General features: G+C 32.9%; 1 protein-coding gene across 1 annotated transcript in view; it reads left to right on the top strand.

The window, feature by feature from the left end:
• The window catches only part of LOC118186832 (TGF-beta receptor type-1-like), a 95,464-nt gene that overhangs the window by 62,693 nt on the left and 20,198 nt on the right, over window positions 1-12,573 (top strand). The window contains exons 7-8 of the mRNA XM_085807509.1: window positions 593-874; window positions 2,393-2,523. Coding sequence (XP_085663635.1) covers window positions 593-874; window positions 2,393-2,523 — 413 coding nt within the window. The remainder of the gene's footprint in view (window positions 1-592; window positions 875-2,392; window positions 2,524-12,573) is intronic.

The following is a 12,573-nucleotide window of genomic DNA, read 5'->3' as shown; positions in this document are numbered from 1 at the left end:
AGTTTCACTGTATCTCATTTTACATCAATGTTTGTGACTATTAAAATATATTTTTTTCAGCGATGAATTTCTAGTCTATCATAATAATTGTATTAATTATTATGCACATTTTTATAAACCAAGAGTTGAAAATTTTCAATATATGTTAGTTTTTAATTTGTCATCTTAAATACAAGACTGAGTATATAGATATGATCCATATTACATAGAATAGTGTATTGAAATCCTAACATCAGTCTATTTATCTTTGAAATGCTTTTCTTTTTAAATGCGTATTTGTGATAATTGTACTACCAAAGCAAGAGGCAGAAGGCATTTCTTTAAAAGTGTATAATTAATGTACGGTGATATAAAAATGTATTTATTGTATTTTATGAATGCACTGCAGTGTGTTATTCTGCATGTTGTTCCTTTCTTTCTATTGGGGTTGGATGAGATGAAGTTATTACAGTTTCACTCAGCTGAAGTTCAGCATTATAAAATGGCTTTACATCATTATTAATTAAATTTTATGTATAATTCACAATTTTATATCGTAATAACATTTGTGATTGTTTTTATTTATTGCTTTCTGACATTTTATTTACCTTAGGCAAACCTGCAATTGCCCACAGAGATTTGAAAAGTAAAAACATTCTTGTAAAAAACAAAGGATCTTGTGCTATAGCTGATCTGGGCTTAGCTGTTAGATTTGACTCTGTCACAAATTCAGTTGACATTCCACCTAATCCAAGAGTTGGAACTAAACGTTACTTAGCTCCTGAAGTATTGGATGAAACTATCAACACCAATCATTTTGATTCATTTAAAAGAGCTGATATTTATGCTTTTGGATTGGTACTTTGGGAAATTGGACGGCGATGTGATATTGGAGGCAAGTATTTTTGCTTAATAATTGGTAGGAAATTATTTTTGTATATTTCTGTCTTTTAACATTAATTTTGTGCATTAAATGATGTAGCAATCTGTGAACTAACTGAAATTAATTTAGATGTCATTTGCCAGTATTCCAGTTATTGTTTTAAGGAGTGCTCAAAGTTTTTTGTCTCATGTTTTATGTTATGCAATATTTTAAGTAATAATTTTATTTTCATTCATAGTCAGAACTTTTTAGGTACTTGTTTAAACAGTAAAAAAATTTTGCTGCATGCCAGCAGCATAAAATATTTATATGCTAGGAGTAATACCCCAGTTACATAATTAATTATATGGAAATTAATGGCAGCTTTCCTGAAAAAAAGGAGGAAAGAACCCTCTATACTTTCCCATAATTATTGTTAGTTTATTGGCAATTTTTGGAATAGCCAAATGCATTGCTGTCAAGTTCTTAACCTCTCTAGATGGTGTTATTGTTAATTGTGATAAAGTTTTCTTCATCATAAACTGGTTGATGTAAAGTTTTGCAAATCAAAAATTGTATTTTTTTTTAAAAATCTACAGTATTGTAAAAATCTTTATCATGCATAGAACTTGGTTTCAGTTTAATTTGAGCTGAAATTTTATTAATTAAGCTTTAATTATTTATTGATTTACTGATTAGTGCTGTTCTAATGCTTGGCATTCAACAACTATAGCTCATGCTAGTTTCTATACTAACATCTGGATGCAACTAAGAGAATTGTGGTGTCTGGAACTTCTGATAATTTCTGGTTAGCTTTAAGTAATTTATTCTTCAACATTAAAATTAGCGTTTTACTAACATAAAATTGGTATACTTTTTTTAAACTTACCTTTTTCCCTATTTTTGTACTTACTTCCCATAAAAACTGAAAATATAAGCACAGCCTCTCAAGTTTGTAAATGAACACATTGTTATTATTACATTTTTTTCCCTTGGTTGTGGTCAGCCTATTTTATGCTAACATGTAATCTGTGTATTTGCTGTTTTCTATCTTTAAAAAAGTATGTGGTGATGATATACAAAGATCCATGTTAAAGATTTAAAAAAGGATTATTGTAAGTCAAATGGATTTACAATAATCATCTTTTGTGAAAGTCTTACAATAACTTTGCAATGAAAAAATCAAGAACTTTTGGTGACTAACTAACACCATAAGAATTTCTAAAAATTATTGGCAGGATTTCAACTTCTTCATAGCATGCTTTGGGAGTTGATCCTAATGTGAAATACAGCATTTATTATCACCTAGTGCATTGTAGTAAAGAAAGTGTAAAAAATTCCTAGTTTCAGTTACTTAATTTTCCATGTAAGCTGAGATGACAGTAGAACCAATTAACATGATTTCACAAGGTATTGTATGGAAATTATGCTGAAAATGTAAATCCCTATGAAAATGCTTAAAACATTAAAAAGAAAATGATTTCATTTCATTTTTATTTATAACCGTAGTTTGCTTTTCTATAAGTTATTTTATGTATTTTATTTTTTTAGGGATTCATGAAGAGTATCAGTTGCCATATTATGATATGGTGCCTTCTGATCCTAGTATAGATGAGATGAAGAAAGTTGTCTGTTTTGATAAACAAAGGCCACCAATACCTAACAGATGGCAGTCATGTGAGGTCAGTGTGTGATTTTATTTAACCCTTTAACTGTCAAGTTATTTTGATGATTTGGGTACACAAATTGTCAAATTTTTTTTATTGGAAAAACCAAATGTAGCCGAAATAAACATCTCCCGATATATATTCGAGTATGACAATACGATGCACTCAAAAAAAAAAATTACCCCGAGAAATACTCGGGCGTGACATTTTCGAACACAATCTCGGGCATGACAGTTAAAAGGTTAACCCTTTCAGAACGGGCATGTTCCATATATGCATTCCCTAAGAATGTCTCTTACAGCCGGCATCCCATCCACGCATCGCTAGAGATTGCATTCAGAGGATGGGTGATGCGTGTACGCATTTTAAGCTGGAATGTTTTTCTGAAGACCACTAGATGGCATCCTGTGTGCATTACTTTTGAAATAAACACAGTTTTAACTTCCTGACCTTGAGTTTGATGTATTCTGCTTGACTTTGGTATTTTATTCATCAGCTCTTGTGGGGGGAGGGGTTAAAGCATAAACAGAGGTGAGCTCTTTAAATTGCTGCATGCTAATAAAAACATTGGCGTGTCTGATTTATATCCAATTCCTTTTTTTTATTCTATTTTTTCCTTTGTTATGTACGGTCGTTTAGGGTTAGTATGTGGAGTATTGTTACGTTTTGCATTACCTTCAGTTATATTTCTGTTTCTTCTCTTTTTATTGTGGAAAGCCTCACCTTCAGTCTATTATGGCGGGGAGGCGCTATTGATCAGATGAAGAATACCCTCGTATGGTCAATGAACCATTTATTAACGCAAATGAGAGTGATGATTCATTTTCTAAAGAGTTAGATAGGGATACTTCTTCGTACTTCGAGATTTATCGCAGTCTTCATTTTAAACTTTGTTACTTCTTACTGTAAATAATCTCTGTTGTGTTGTTTTATTAATTTTAAATATTGATGGATTTTTATCAATAAAAATTTTGGAATAATTTGAATAGCACTTCCAAAAATTATTTCACAAGATAAGCAATTTTTTAAGTATATTTTCATGTAAAATAAAGATAAAAACGTTTTTAAGTGCTAATTTTAACATGTATAAGAGCTCAAGTAATAATCTATAATGATACCAAAAATTACGATGCTGGAAGTGAAACTTTTTTTTTCTGATTTTTTTTTATAATATTAGGCTTAGCGATGCAAAACCTCCGTCCTGTACAGTGACTGCCTGCGATTCCCTTCCATCCCGCACGAGCATCTTAAACAAAGGTATGCCGTCGCAAAAAGGTTAAATACCACAAAACTTTAGAATTCAATTGTAGTACTTGGCATAAACTAGCCTAAAAGCACACTCACAGCTAAAATGACCAGTTTTGCACTCAGACATATTTCACACATACTGCAGCATTTTGGAAGTTCTGACTTTTTCCCCTCACTTGGGCTCCAAACTTGGTATAATTGCAGAGCTGTTTATAATATTGCAGTGAGGGGAAAGATGCAACTAAAATTTTCGTATGAGCTTATAGCGACAAAAGAAAAAAAAATGTCTTAGATGTATTGCTCAAAATAAAAAGACTTTGCTCAAAAAAAAAGCTCAAAATACAAAGATGATTTTGCATGATCAGAATTAATCAAAATGTAATGAATATAAATTTTTGAGGACCATATACAAATATTTCTTAAAGAAGGTATGTTGAGTTTTTTAAGTATTTATTTCTGTGGGGTACCTTTCACATTAGGAATAAATAATTTAGACACTGATTTTCAGATTAACATTTGAAATTTTTTGTATGATGAAATTCAATTTTGTATGATACCTTAGCTGCACTAGTTTATATCTTTATTTTCTCTGCACTCTGGTCTTTGTCTCTGTATATTTTTCACTGCCCTTCTGAAAGGTATGTTGTTTGATTCATTTTGTGAGTTGGAGTTCTACACCAACTGCTACCAGAGATATGTAGTCCTGCAGTCTTTTTCTAAACACTATGTATAATTCACAATGATTTGCAGCTCTTCCTTTTCTCATATGTATAGTTACTCAGACATACACATGTACTCTCATGCACATACTTATATGCACTTAATATACAACGCAACCGATGGGGCAGCTTCCGACCTGAGGCCATGTTACCAAATGGAATTAAGTACTGCCCCACCGAACTTACAATCTACCATGTTGTGACCCCACAGAGCAAGGGCAGACAAGGCAGTACCCGTACGTTCCCTGCCGAGCCTTACTCTGTCCCGTGAGCCCTCAGGCCTTCTGTGAAGTCTGTTATTATGCCCCATGGTTGAGACTGCCTAGGTACAGATCCTAACCAGTACTCCCAGGCATTTGCCTGAGTCAACCCCCCCGGGGGAGAAGCACTTAATATACACTGACAAGTCAAAGCATTATGACCATTCCACATTTTTCAATGAACTCATTGGCACGTGATTAAGTAGAAATGGTATTTAACTGTTGCTGGAGAAGGTAAGGGATCATACTTGCACTTCCCTTTGTGACTGTTGGGAAAGGCTGCAGATCTAAACAAATTTAATAGAGGTTAGAGAGTAATAGTCAGAAAACTCGGAACAAGTATCTCCGAAACTATGTAACTTGTAGGTTCATGATCTGACGTTAGTAATTACGCAAAGTGGATAAATGATGGTGAAGCCAGCAGTAGACCCCAAGGTGTTGGACGTAGCGTGTCATCAAAGAAAAAGTACGTCAGAAACTGGTCTGCTTAGTACAGCAAAATCGACACCATACAGTGGCTCAACTGACAGCCCTATACAATGCATGTACAACCGCAAGTGTTTCAGAGCACACAATTCAGCAGATACTGTTGGATATGGGACTGTGCAGCAGACATCCCACTCATGTGCCTCTGTTGACCAAGCATCATTGTCAACTAGACCTACAGTGGTCCCAGGAACATCTAGACTGGACCATGGATAAGTAAAAGACAGTTGCCTGCGTGGATGAATAATGATTTCTCATTTATCACATCAAAGGTTGTGCCAGGGTATGCCGTCTTCCAGGCGAGTAGTTTGCCGCCCCTTGAAACAGAAGGTCATATACAGGCTGGTGGTGGTGCAGTATTATGCTTTGGGAGATGTTCTCATGGTCGGTTATGAAACCCACAGTGTTAAAAGAGACCATGAAAGCAGTGGTTTGTCTGAACATCCTTACACGGTGTCTGTCTTACATGTACACTTGGAAAGACAGATGCCATGCAAGGATGCAACAGATCAGTTGCATCCTTACATGGCATCTGTCTTTCCAAGTGGAAATGGAATCTTGCATCAGGACAAGGCCTCATGTAACAAGGCTTGAATTGTATTGGAATGGTTCAAGGAACATAAGGATGAATTCCAAGTAATGCCACCTAACTTGCGGGATCTTAATCTGATACAGCACATTTCGCATGTCATGGAGCAGCAGCTCAGAGCTCAACTACCACCATGTCAAAATATATATGCAGACCAAAGGTTCTGCACTGCATTATTGAGTAGGTGGTCATAGTGTTTTGGCTCTTCAGTGTATTACTCAACAGTATTTCTTTGATTTTAAGATGCACTCCTCAATTTTAGTACTACCAATGACAAGCAGGGAACTGATTCCAGGTAAAAGAAATAGATGAAATGAGCACTAAACTATACCTAAAAATATTTTTATTGTAACATAACTAATATTTAACATGATTACCAAGTTTTTCAGTAAGTATGTTATTAATCACATCTTTTTGAGTCAATATAATAGTCAGATGTTTCTAAACTGTGGATCTTTCAAACCAATGAGAGTGTTGGTAATGAAACATTTTTCAAGGAACAACACATGCAGAAACGTAATATTGGCAACCACTTGCAAGAATGGGGAAAATTTTAAAATATGGAAAGAATTTAAGAAGTGAAAATTTTTTCTAAGAATGTGTTCATTTTTATTAAAGGTGTGATAAGTGTAGGAAGTCGGTCTTAGACTTGGAAGAAACTGGCATTTTTTATTATTCACGTTCATAGAATTGTCATTTTTTGTTTCATTCAAAGAGTTTTGTGAGTGTGTGTACATATATGTATGTATGTTAATGGGTTTTAAAATTTTAAGATCGCACTTCATTGCTTAATTTTAACATTATTTCTGAGAAACTGTCATGTAGGATCACAATTGACTCAAATATATTAATAAATACATTTCCCTTCTTTTAAACTTCCATTTAAGTGACAAAATATGTTTGATTTGTAAATGGTACCAAGAATGCATGCTGTTTATTTTAAGACCTTAATTCATAAAAGGAAATGGAAAAAAAGCATCTAAAGAAATGAAAAGGGCCATATCACAAACCGTTTCATGTCTAAATGAAGAACATTAATCATTAATGTAAATCAAAATCATAAAAACAACCTTGTATTTAGCGTAGGTGTAATGAAACACTCAATCGATTTCGAGGGCAGCTAAAGGTCCCTCCTCATCAGGAGAAAGGACTTTTCTGATGAGGAGGGACCTTTAGCTGCCCTCGAAATCGATTGAGTGTTTCATTATACCTACGCTAAATACAAGGTTGTTTTTACGATTTTGATTGTCACATTAGCATGTTTCTCTTCTAGTCTATTAATGTAAATATTTTATAGTACTTTCTATAAAGAGTAGACTATTTGTTTAGTTAAAAAATCACTATCACTTAAATTACTATCTCCAAATTTATTTGGAATTTTGACTAAAAGCAACCTGATTTATAAAGTGCTTAACAAAAAATGTTCCAAACTCACAACTGACTGTTAATATCCCATCATAAATGGCAAAATCTAGTATTAAATTTAAGATGCTCCTAACAAGGATGGTCCTTCAGCCCCAAAGTCATGAATTTCCTCAAAACATGGTATATGAATCTGCTGATCTTGATATTAATAAAAATAAGTTAGCTGCTGATATTCCGTAGAGAGGCAGTTAAAAACTAAAAAATAAACAAACTGTAATTTGGCTATGCAGGGCTCTGACAAATTTCCAAAGTTTTAAATTCTGTAGTTTTAGATCAGATATAGAAAAGCTGGAAATTTTCTAGAAGTATGACACTCAATCCAATCTGGATTTTTGAAAATTACTAATCTCCAAAAAGCAATGTTGATTGTGGAGTATTTTTAAAATATAAATCTTTTACCATGTTTTCAGTTCATGTCTACCTCTTCCCCTCCCCCCCCCCGTATTTAAAAACAATAGTACAAACATTACCTGCCCAAAACATTCCTTCTAAAGAATCCTATTTATTGACAAAATACAAAAGAGCAGATAATAATTTACTATTTGTACTGGCAATAATGCATAATCATGTACAAATATGTCCTTTGATTGATTGATTGTGCTGTGCTCTCATTTTGTTTTATTTCTAAACAACCAAGTACACATCCTCAAGGAATTTCCGTATTAAAGCTAGATTTATCTGTTTGCTTTGTTTTAAATATCAGATCGTCAAATAGTTGCAAGTTATATGAAAATTATCATTTTCAGAAGTGATTGCAGTTTGCTGAATTTTAGTGTTTTCATAGATATGTGCCATAAAACTTTAGCCATTATTTTCTTGCTTGTCAGTCTGAAGTTTATATTTAAATTTTGCCCAGCTAAGTTCAGGACGAATGAAGTGTTAAATCTAGCTGTACAGATTTCAAGCATGCCCTGCATTTCAAATAAGAATCATGCACATTGATTCAGTGACATTTGACTTCCTGATATATTTGAAATACAAATATCAGGATTTCTTTAAAAAATTTTCTGTGATGAGCTTTTCTAGCTGTTTCTTCCAATAATATAAATTGTGCAAATTTCTCATCTGCCTAAATCTATTTTAGACACACCGCAAGCCCTATGTTTCATTATCTTTCATCTTATATTCTGCAGACCTTTCACTCTTTTATATATTATTAATGTTGATTATAATTTCTTATGAGATAATTCATTCATATAATACATTAATTAATTATTAATGTCGATTATTTTATAGGAAATGAAGAAAAATAATTAAAATTTATATTTATAAAATTAGCTGCAATGAGCACTGGGTTTCTTTTCATGAAAGTTTCTTTTTCAGTTTTAAAAGAAAAATTGGAGTGTAAGTTAACTAAATTGAATGAGTGAAATGAAACACTCAGAGTTTAGTAATTCTATGAGCAGAAACTGCTTTGATGTTAAAATAAAACTTTTTGCTTAAACTGTCTTATGCTATTTTAGCAAAATATCTCGGTAAACTATGTGTTGTTCTTGCATTTTCCACTATTTTCTGATTTACTATCCTCGTGGTATATGGCTCTGTCTGAGTGTCTTATTTGTATCATTTTCCTTATTGTAATTAATTTTTTGGTTTCTAAATGTGATGCTGCTTTATATTATCTGGCTGCTTTACATGAATTATTTGTGGGTTCGAATTTTATAATTAAGTGTAAATTAAGCAATTGAGATGTGAAATTACAAAATTGTTAAATTGCAACCCAAATACTTGGTTTTAGGACTTAAATGTTGAGCTCAGATTTAAAGTGAAATTATTTTAAAGGAATGTAATTTAATATATGAAAGTAGTAATCCTTAAATGTTTTGGGTGTAAATTGTACAGCTTCACTTACATTCAAATTTTTATTTCAACAAATAATGTTAGCAAATATATTTCAGAGATTTAGAGCAGTTTGAAAAATTAGCAACCAAATACCAGTGACCGAGTGGTTAAAGACTGCTGAATGCTGGCAATTTGTCCTAAGTTTGAATCCTAGAGAACAGGCTGGCTGCATTGTGTTTTTTCATGGTTTTATCCATGTGTAATGTGAATACGAATCAGTTTCCCTTAGAAAGTTTTCCGTGAAGGCATTCTTCCTTTAGGCAGATAGACCTTGTATATAGTCAAATTACCATTACCAGCACACAAAAGCAGTACACAAATGTAAAGTAAAACTCGATAATGTTTTGGTGTTTTGTGCCGTTGTTTAAAATGTATGTAATTAGACAGTCATATGATGCTAATATTTGAGTGGCCTGAAATGTTGTGAATATAAGGTAAAAATGCATTGATTACCATAAATGCTTATCATTCTTGCCTGAACAATTCATTAATTCAATAATCCAGGCATTCTTAGTTCTTGCTTAGTTTTCAATCTAAGACAATAATTTTCATATGAAGTACATCAAGTAATTTCGGCATTGCTGTCAAGAGGCAAATTCACATTGTTTGACGAAAAAATTGAATTACTTGAATTTGATACGTACTGTAATTTTTTCAAACATTTCTTTTTTTTACAAAACTTTTCAATTTTGATTTTTAGTGTTTAATGGTTCGAGTAATATTAACAGTGTTTTATTACCTGTAAAGCAAAATTAGTGTAATTGCATAAAGACAAATAATTCAACTGTTGAACAAATGATCAAAACTTATGGGTAAATCTGTTGTAGTATTATAAATGCATTTTCATGTTCTTATAAAAAAGAAAAATCTTTTTCTAACTTACTGTGTTGTAAGAATGCAGCATATAATATGCATGATTAATATATTTTAATCTACTGTTTATGCTGGTAGCATCCACTCAACAACAGATTATTAATATTAAATTTTAAGGTTAAAAAAATTAAGCATGGAGTTGTAACTGTAGGGTGTGAATCCCCTCCCATCTTACTAAAGATTAATTTCTAATATTCCTTCAAAACAAGAAAGGCTTTATTGCCGTACATAATTTTCTCTTTTATTCAGAATAAGGAATGGAAGTGGAATAATTAACCATAATTGCTTAGCAATAAAAGTGTGTTATCCAAAATTCCTAATCATTGTTCCTTCGTTACAAAATATAATAAAATCTGTAACTATATTTGCTAAATAAGGTAGTCATTTTTACACTCATAAATATATAATCATTCTCTGTCATAATGCTGAAAGAAATTATTCATGTTGCAAATAATGGTTTTAAGGATGGAATTAAGGAATATCTGTTTGCCAAGTGTTTCATATCAAAATCAACTTAGTATGTCACTGAATGATAAGTTTGCAATGTGGCATAGCAAGCCATTCAGTTGCTTGGGTCAAAACATTTTTGTACTAAATTCTTCATATCATCACCTCATATGGGGGAAAAACTGCACAAAATTTTAATAGTATTGTTGCTTTTTTTTATTCTTCTGACACCAATTGTTACGTTATTTTCTTCCTTCACGTTCGTACAGGGTTCATGTGGATTTGGAGTGAGTAACGACGACACTTGATGAAGTATCGAAACACACTTTATATGCCAGTATTGTCAGGACAGCTCCAAAACCCATTTTACAGTCGTTGATGAACTACTATAAACATGCTGACACGATCAGCGACACAGCCTTCAGGTTATCAGGCTATCACGGTGGAGACAGCTTCACTGCAAAGCACCAGAGTACAGCTCTTGACTCTGCTCGGTCGTTCTCGGAACTCCACGTACTCTCTAGACTCTCCACTTTACAGCTCGCAAAGCACTCGACGACACACAGAGCACAGCTCCTGACTCTTCGGTTCAGTCGTTCCCAGAGCTCATCACCCTCTCTCGACAATGCACTAATCGTGATACACTAAGAGACTTCTTCAGTGAACTTGACGACACATTCGGCACTCACTGCCCGGCTGTCAACTCAATCGACTCCGCAGGGATTACTTGCTAGAAAGAGACACCAACTCGATACTAACTCGCACTCTAGACGAGGTGCACACACTCGCTCTCTCGATGGGGCACTTACTCTCTGACTGCAGGCCAGCAGGGTTTATATGTGTTAGAGATCATTCTGGGCTAAACCGGTAAGAATTAGTTCCAGAAGGTTCTCCATCCGTCCATCGTATGTTGACAAATGGGCGATTTCTCGCCAAATGTGACAACCCTGCCTTCCTTCGCCATATTATGGCAACCCTAAAACTGCTTTGCGGGGAAGACATCTCACTGTGCCTTGACATTTCGTAACAGTATTTAGTCTAGAAAGCTTCTTAATACACTTGAATCCTGCTGTAATGAAGTACAAGGGACTGAAAGTTTGTACAAGAATCGATTAACATTGTTATATCTACCAAGAATGTAAATATTAACTTTAATTTTTTTAAATTCATATTAAGGGTAGGCGTAATTGTTATTTGCGGTAATTATTCGCTTCTCATTCTTTTTCATTAGCATCATAATTCTACACCAAAAATAGCTTTGCACAAAAGTTACTGTTCATAACCATCCCATTAACACATCTCCCTCTGATATACACATTTTCATTTATTTTATTCATAAAAATATGGAAACACTGAATAATAAAATGTTGATAAATTATGAATTCTGTATACAAAAATTAATTTTATGCAGACTGTAAGAAAATTTTATCCATATTTTTGTCACTGTCACTTTTGGCACTTGTGTCACCGTCACTTGTAATTAATTTAATATTAAAATATACATTGTATTTCTTTTACAAATACAGATTATTTGAATTGAAAGATTCAAGCATGAAAAGCTTGATTACAATCATGATGTAAATCTACATTATATACTTTGCATCTATAAACAGTCTGGCTATGGTACTCTTTACAACAGTCTTTTGTTACAGTTAGTAAAGTCTTTTGTTACTTTTACTACAGTTTATGTAGATAAAAACTGACACAAATCTCAGCTTTTGCATCCATGATGGTAGGGAGTTTGCTTTCTGTGTGTTGCATTTCTTTAATATTTTCATCTTCATCAGAAGAATCATAGATGTCTGCATTTTTTTTTATTATTATTATTTTCCACATGTTATCATCTTCATCACTCAGAACTTAACTTCATTGTCTGAAAACAAATCAAATGTTTTCAGCGGAGTTCAGGTAAGTATAACATGTTTTAAAATTTCAGTTACTTTTAACTATTTAAAATTAAATGCAAAATAGTGTAGAGTTTTGGTAAAAGTATGATTCATGTCTAATGAGATAATTATATGAATCATAGGTAGCATTAAAAAAGATGTCTGTATTGCAAGAATAATTTGATCACACATGCATATGACTAAATGTTATCATAGGTTTAACCCATTAGCCGCTGGTGTTGCGTTGACGCAACGGTCAAAATAAATGTGTATATAAATGTAACTACCTA

Source organism: Stegodyphus dumicola, chromosome X1 (genome assembly GCF_044657685.1).
Source record: "Stegodyphus dumicola isolate Sdum_Otavi_A_Nest chromosome X1, ASM4465768v1".
Lineage (NCBI taxonomy): Eukaryota > Metazoa > Arthropoda > Arachnida > Araneae > Eresidae > Stegodyphus > Stegodyphus dumicola.
The sequence above is the reverse complement of the archived record's forward strand: the minus strand, read 5'-3'. Positions and strand labels throughout refer to the sequence as shown.